This window comes from Nicotiana attenuata, unplaced genomic scaffold (genome assembly GCF_001879085.1).
Source record: "Nicotiana attenuata strain UT unplaced genomic scaffold, NIATTr2, whole genome shotgun sequence".
NCBI lineage: Eukaryota > Viridiplantae > Streptophyta > Magnoliopsida > Solanales > Solanaceae > Nicotiana > Nicotiana attenuata.
The window spans coordinates 32,113-39,258 of record NW_017676088.1 but is presented as its reverse complement, the minus strand read 5'-3'; the positions used below and the strand labels follow the sequence as shown (position 1 = coordinate 39,258).

The 7,146-nt window shown below is 37.6% G+C and overlaps 2 protein-coding genes across 2 annotated transcripts; one reads left to right on the top strand and one right to left on the bottom strand.

Annotated features, from left to right (window-relative positions):
• The first annotated feature begins 230 nt into the window (after window positions 1-230).
• Window positions 231-3,877, top strand: LOC109220738 (ATP synthase subunit beta, mitochondrial-like). The gene is made up of 9 exons (XM_019385202.1): window positions 231-962; window positions 1,404-1,479; window positions 1,650-1,738; window positions 2,005-2,122; window positions 2,216-2,319; window positions 2,405-2,563; window positions 2,674-2,898; window positions 2,983-3,294; window positions 3,450-3,877. The coding sequence occupies exons 1-9, from the start codon at window positions 498-500 to the stop codon at window positions 3,564-3,566; spliced, it is 1,665 nt and encodes a 554-aa protein (XP_019240747.1). The 5' UTR covers window positions 231-497; the 3' UTR covers window positions 3,567-3,877.
• A 124-nt stretch (window positions 3,878-4,001) lies between these two features.
• On the bottom strand, window positions 4,002-6,935 carry LOC109220739 (probable S-adenosylmethionine-dependent methyltransferase At5g38780). Its single transcript, XM_019385203.1, has 4 exons — window positions 6,755-6,935; window positions 6,228-6,543; window positions 5,162-5,520; window positions 4,002-4,625 (listed from the first exon to the last, which is right to left on the bottom strand). The coding sequence occupies exons 1-4, from the start codon at window positions 6,845-6,847 to the stop codon at window positions 4,266-4,268; spliced, it is 1,128 nt and encodes a 375-aa protein (XP_019240748.1). The 5' UTR covers window positions 6,848-6,935; the 3' UTR covers window positions 4,002-4,265.
• Between the last annotated feature and the right edge of the window lie 211 nt (window positions 6,936-7,146).

Sequence of the window (7,146 nt, the reverse complement as noted above, 5' to 3'; positions counted from 1 at the left end):
CGACGAACACCCCTAATGTAAAGTCCATCGAAGGGATAAAGAGAATTTTGGACCAAAATAATGCAAAAAAAAAAATGATAAAAAAGATAATTGGAAATCCTAGTGCAAGAGAAGTACCAAAATTGGAAGTGAGTTCAATTTTTAAGACAAAATTAAAGTAGAAAATGATTTTTATCCATTCTTTTGAATGGTCCATGGCAAAGAAAAAAAGGAAAAAAGAAAAAAAGTCCACACATCTCTGCAGCTAAACTGAAAAGTGAAAAAGGAAAAAACGGCGGCGAATAAACAGCCAATGGTACCCAACACGTGGTGCTTCAGCATTGTTTGAACTCGTCGGACGCAGAATATATCGTTCTCTTTCTTCAAACAGAAACACAACTCTCTGTCTTTCTTTTATTCATTCACTTCCCTTCATTCATATGCAAATGTAAATTAAGCTGTATCGTGAGGTTGTCACTCTGATCACATTACCTCACTCAATACACATTCACAAAACCATGGCTTCTCGAAGGTTCCTTTCCTCCATGCTCCGTTCATCCATACGTCACTCTTCCTCAAAACCTTCACTCACTACCCATATCCATCGCCCCTCCCCGACCGGATACCTTCTCCACCGCGCCGTCAATTACGCCACCTCTGCCGCCGCAAAGGCGACGCCGGCACCTCAGAAAAAAACTCCTCCTCCGAAGATTAAGGAAACAGGCGGTAAGATCACCGATGAGTACACCGGCGCCGGTGCCATTGGGAGCGTATGTCAGGTGATCGGAGCTGTTGTGGATGTCCGGTTCGATGAAGGTCTGCCGCCTATTTTGACGGCGTTAGAAGTGATGGATAATGATATAAGGTTGGTGCTGGAGGTAGCTCAACATTTGGGAGAAAACATGGTTAGGACTATTGCTATGGATGGGACTGAAGGGCTTGTGCGTGGTCAAAGAGTCCTCAACACTGGCTCCCCTATTACTGTAATTCTCCGTATCTCGCTTTAAGCTCTATATATATGTACAGCTTTATCGACATTGTAGTTTATTTCTCATGCTACATTACGGTACATAGGATCCTTGAAGTAAACGTGTCAGATAGATGTGATTTGGGTATGATTTCTGCGGATTTATCAAAATACACTAAATTTGGTAAAATTTTACACTTACTCATACCATATTTACATATATACCCGTAAAAGATACACCCGTAAACGAATCCATTTTTACCTTAAGTTGCAAGTACTGTCTCTTAATTGATCGTAAAAATGTTATCTTTTGCGATATGTAAAGAAAAAACACTTTGTTTCACTGTGCATTTATTTAATTTCAGAATTTGATAGGGTCTTTTTACCCTGAAGAGGATGTTTGCAAGTTTATATTAGCACGTTCATACTCCTTCTAATCTTGGTTTTGAAATGTCAGGTGCCTGTTGGCAGGGCTACACTTGGTCGAATTATAAATGTCATTGGAGAGGCCATTGATGAAAGGGGTGATATAAGTAAGAATCTGCCCATTAGCTAAAATCAGTTTTTTCCTGTTAATGGCACTACAAAAAATAATTTTGCATTTTCCTATTTCAATTTTCATCTTGATTGGGACTAGCTCTTTTTTTTTTTATTGTCTTTTCTTTTTTCATCTTTGCTTTATTGAGATGTTGTGGATCTACAGAAACGGAACATTATCTCCCGATTCACCGTGAAGCTCCATCTTTTGTTGAACAAGCAACTGAGCAACAGATCCTTGTGACTGGAATTAAGGTACGTGATACTACTTTTCTGTATATTAGGAACTGAACACATCTCAGTGTGATAGCTTCAAGGCATCTGTCCTCATTTCTATACTTTTGGTGGAAGTAAAACAGGAGTAGCAAATATTTGATTAGCACATGCAATTTATGAAGTAGTATATATTTGCATGTGTATGCTTTTGGAAGGCGATATACAAATCATTTGCTGTTGAATGGATAAATCATGTTGTTGTCTATTGTCTCTCTGGGTATGATTTAACTTGCTTTTGATGACAGGTGGTGGATCTACTTGCTCCTTATCAAAAAGGTGGAAAGATTGGACTTTTTGGTGGTGCAGGTGTTGGAAAGACCGTGCTTATTATGGAGCTTATTAACAACGTCGCCAAGGCCCATGGTTTGTTACTAGTTGCACTAGGAATGAAAGAGAGTCTTCATTTATTCTCGTTCTTTAATTGAATTTAATTTAATATTCACTTCTCGTCCTCAGGTGGTTTCTCAGTGTTTGCTGGTGTTGGTGAACGTACTCGGGAGGGTAACGATTTGTACAGAGAAATGATTGAGAGTGGTGTTATTAAGCTTGCTGATAAGCAGGTCTCTGTAGATAACATTTGCTTTTCAAAACATAGTGCGGACATTTCTTGCAATTGGCTGATTTTGCACGTATATTTATCCTCAGGGTGAAAGCAAATGTGCTTTGGTATATGGTCAAATGAATGAACCTCCTGGTGCTCGTGCTCGTGTTGGGCTCACTGGACTGACAGTTGCTGAACACTTCCGAGATGCTGAAGGGCAAGATGTGCTCCTTTTCATCGATAATATTTTTCGCTTCACTCAAGTGAGCTATCTTTTCAAATACCTTAGTTTGAGTATATTTTACTTTTTAACTGCTTAAACATTTGTAAAATGATTTCTAATTCTTTCCCTCCGTCTCTGGGATTGCTCTAGGCCAACTCTGAGGTGTCTGCTTTGCTTGGTCGTATTCCCTCTGCGGTTGGTTACCAGCCAACTTTAGCGACAGATCTTGGGGGGCTTCAGGAGAGGATTACTACAACTAAGAAGGGGTCTATCACATCAGTCCAAGCTATCTATGTGCCTGCTGATGACTTGACTGATCCAGCCCCTGCTACCACCTTTGCTCACCTTGATGCTACAACCGTGTTATCTCGGCAGGTTAGTTTCTTATATTATCAATTATTTTTCAGAAAAACACTTTTCATGATATTTTACTAACATCGTCGCTCTTCTCCAATGCAGATTTCTGAGCTTGGTATTTATCCTGCAGTGGATCCCTTAGATTCTACGTCCCGTATGCTTTCTCCTCATATCCTAGGTGAAGATCATTATAATACTGCACGAGGTGTACAAAAGGTTCTCCAGAACTACAAGAATCTCCAGGATATTATCGCCATTCTAGGAATGGATGAACTGAGTGAAGATGACAAACTAACTGTTGCTCGTGCTCGTAAAATTCAGAGGTTCTTGAGCCAGCCTTTCCATGTTGCAGAAGTATTTACTGGTGCCCCTGGAAAGTATGTGGATTTGAAAGAGAGCATCCAAAGTTTTCAGGTAACTGAGTCACCACTCACATGAAGTACCATTGTGGGAACAAACACGTGTACTTCATTCTTCTGCTGAACTTTAACAATCACCTGCTGTTATTTTCTTTGAGCAGAAATTTTCATTCTGTACATAATGTTAACCTTCATTTTCATTCTGAGCAGGGTGTCCTGGACGGGAAATATGATGACTTATCAGAGCAATCATTTTACATGGTTGGGGGTATAGAAGAAGTCATTGCTAAGGCTGAGAAGATTGCAAAGGAGTCAGCTACGAGTTGATTATTTAGCTGCAGTTTCTGTTTCTCTTTTTTGTTTTGTTTCTTCTATTAGGATAGATAGCCCATTAAATGGCAGAGAGACTGGAGATTTTTGAACGGCTTTATTATTCTTATGAGTTAGTCTAGACTAAGCATTAGTATTCTTCTCTTTCCTCATAGTATTCCACCTAAATTGATTGAAATGAGTTTCAGGATTTCAGAAGGTCATTGCATGTTTTCCATGATGCTCTTCAATACCTTTTCTGCCTGCTGAATAATGCTCTTGGAACATCTATATTTGAAGTCTAGAATGTAGCATTGTTTTGGGATGAATGAGGATTTCTCAGTCCTCCTTTATCCAACTGTTTAAGTTGTGCCCAAAATTTGCAGGAAATTTACTTAATCATTATTTGATTAACGGATATTTGGTTCTGCTTTGGTAGAAATCAAATCAATATCACGGTATGGTGGTTTCCATGTCCTTTATTCACAGTTTCTCCACACGTTATATACTCAGCTCAGTCATGAGTATTCTCTGGTGGCAGTGTTTATTTTTCTATTTTTAATTTCCAGAAGAGCTGGAATTGCCATATAAAAATTTCAATTCTGCAGGGGATTATCTCCCTTGGTTTATACAAACAGGTGCACAATCACAAAGTTCTGCAAATGCCTCTTTCTCACATAACTGTTTCGAGGCACATGGTAAGTTCTAAGAACCAAACTAGGTTCCTGGTTTGGATGTATTGGTTTTGCGCTTGAGAAACACAAAGTAGCTGGCCTCTGTTCGATATTTATCATCGTACAAAACTGGATGTGAACCAACTTTTTCAGCATAACGCTGAAACAATTCCTCAATGATATCTTTCCCGAAGTGTTCCTCAAATAGTCCCTCTGTTACCACTCGTATAGATAAGACTACAGTCTGGATATCGTGTACAACTTGTCTGAAGGGAGTTGGTAGCTTCTCAAACCTTGCGATGTCAAAGCATCCATGTGCCTTTATCAGTGTTTCCAGTTCCATATGTGATGTGTAATAGTATGGGAGGTTGAACGAATCCAACCTTTCCTCCGATATGATGCCCTGAAATGGAAGATTCATCATTTTTTCAAGTACCCGTGGAGGGGACAGACAAAAAACTTAGTAAATGATATATGATTTGTTATAGGGATGTATGCATCTCAAGTTAATAGTTTTAAACTCAGTAGTTATGTCAAAGAAGGATCTAAGTTTTTTTTTGGATAGCGGCGGTACACCGGACTCGACTATTCCATTGGTTATTTGCTATCTTCCACCACACATATTGAATAACGTTGCCCATCTAGGCTTAGGTAGATGAGAAGAAATCACCTACCATTTTTATTTGAATGCCAGTGGTTTTATTGCACACTGACCACTAATCAGGTGCAAGAAGACTTTGAATTACATACATTGAGTGTAAATTCTTTTATACTATTAGTAAATTTTAATTTGTGGTATCATGCTAATTATTACTCACTATTTTAACAGATTATCAAGTATAATACCTTATCGTGTCCTGCACAAAGCTTAAACTATCTTTATGTTTCGTTTTCGAAGTGGGGGAGGAGGATATATTAATTTGTTAATTAGGTGGTTACCATTTTGGCCATATCCTCTAGGCAAGATCCAAGAATGCTGAAATTGACTCCCATGGAACACTCAGAAGGAAGCACCCCATCAAGAATTCCAAGAGTTATAATCACCATTAATCCTCCTGGAATCAGCTCTTCTGCTCTTGCGTCCAAAAATGCTTCTATATCTTTTCTGAACTGAGCTGAATATGCCGCCTCTACTTCTTTTGCTGCTCCACTACAACTGTAATGAATTCTTCCCTTGTTCCACGCTGCTGAGTTTCTGTCCTTAACTTCCTCGGGAATTCTTGACAGGTATAGAAGTGCCATGGAGCTGTGGGCAAAATGTAGGAACGCCTTTGGAAATACTCGTCCATGGAAAGAACCTAGGCATGGTAGATAATACATACAAATCAAGCATTTAAGTTATATACATACGCTAATGGACAGTGTAATCAAATTATGTGTCGTGTTTCTCTTTTACACGCCCTTAAGAAACATTAGTTAGGAGGAGGATTGGACTATTTTACCCTTATTTATGTTTTAAGATATAATCTCTCTTCACTAATATTTATTCTATTTATGTATTATTTCCATCTTCAAGAAAAATTGTTATTAAGGGTAAAACGGGAAAAATATAATTTCTTTTGTCTTGAACTTCTAAAATGACAAATAATCTGAGACAACTATTTTTAGAAACCACGATAGATAATAATTTGAGATGGGAGGAGTAGTACGTATAGTATGTTAATTAGTTTATCAAGGTACCAGTTAAGCTTATCATAGAAATTTATCTATAATTATCTTGTGAGAAACCTCAATTATGTATTTTCACTCAAAACTTAAGATTTTGCATTTAAGGCAAAGTCGCCATGGTTTAACATATGGTATATATTGATAGCAATACGTGTTTTCAATTTGTCGATCTGTTATATGTCTCATTCACCACTAGTCCACCTATTAGAAACTAGATTAACTGCCGTTTTAAACTCTATTGGCTCGGGTATAGGTTTATATTCAGATATCTCATGGCTTTCACTATTATTCTACATGAAAATAAAACATAACCTAAGTAGATCATGAATATATATACCTGGGACTCCTGCACCGAAGTAGTTGGGTTTGTTGCTATGGATGTAATTGAAGAGAGTGTTGAAATCGTTTTGGACTAAATCATTAAAGAACACAAGGAATTCTGGTACTTGAGGATCTTCTTCATTTGATTTATACTTTTGTTCCACTGCTTCAATAATATTCTGAGCTGCAAGATAGGTGTTTCGGCCAGTAGAACATCCAAAATCTGCTATGCGAAATGGGTTACAGCCATCAAAATGAGGGTTTAATCCCACATCAAGCTGCTGCTGAATCAATTCATCCATTACTTTCTTTGAATATCCAAGTAGTTGTTTCTGCAAAAACATGTACAAACGATTAATTTGCATGGTTTCTTGGTCATGATCAATACAGTTGAATCCAGAATTCAGAGTCATTATGTCCAGAATGATTGTGATGAATTATATACATATTTTTTGGTGGAAAAAAAACAAAAAAAAAAACTATATACATATTTTTGGGAATTCTGTCCATAAGTATACATGATTTGAATGGATTCAGTTGAACCTGATATTCAGAATTCTTAGCATAGCTCTTGGGACCATCACCGCCATTCATGTGATATTTGCATGGCAACTCCTTAATTTTCCCGTTATCCATACTTGCTAGGTATTTTTTTTTTTAATTTGATTTGGTGGAGGATATATATTTAAGCCTTTTGTGGGTCGAAGACTGTTGGTTTCAGAAGCTAGAGAGCATCATGCTATATTTATATAGGGGATGGAAGTTCACTGAAAACCTATAGAGTCAAGCCAAGTTGCATAACAACGTAACTATGTCTTTTTGTGAACTTTATTGAATGGGCAATAGATTCCCTTTGTCCATATCATTATTCACTAATCATTATGCTCGTACTATCCTCTTTTCTTTTCTTTTTTTAACTGTATAACAGTCCGACC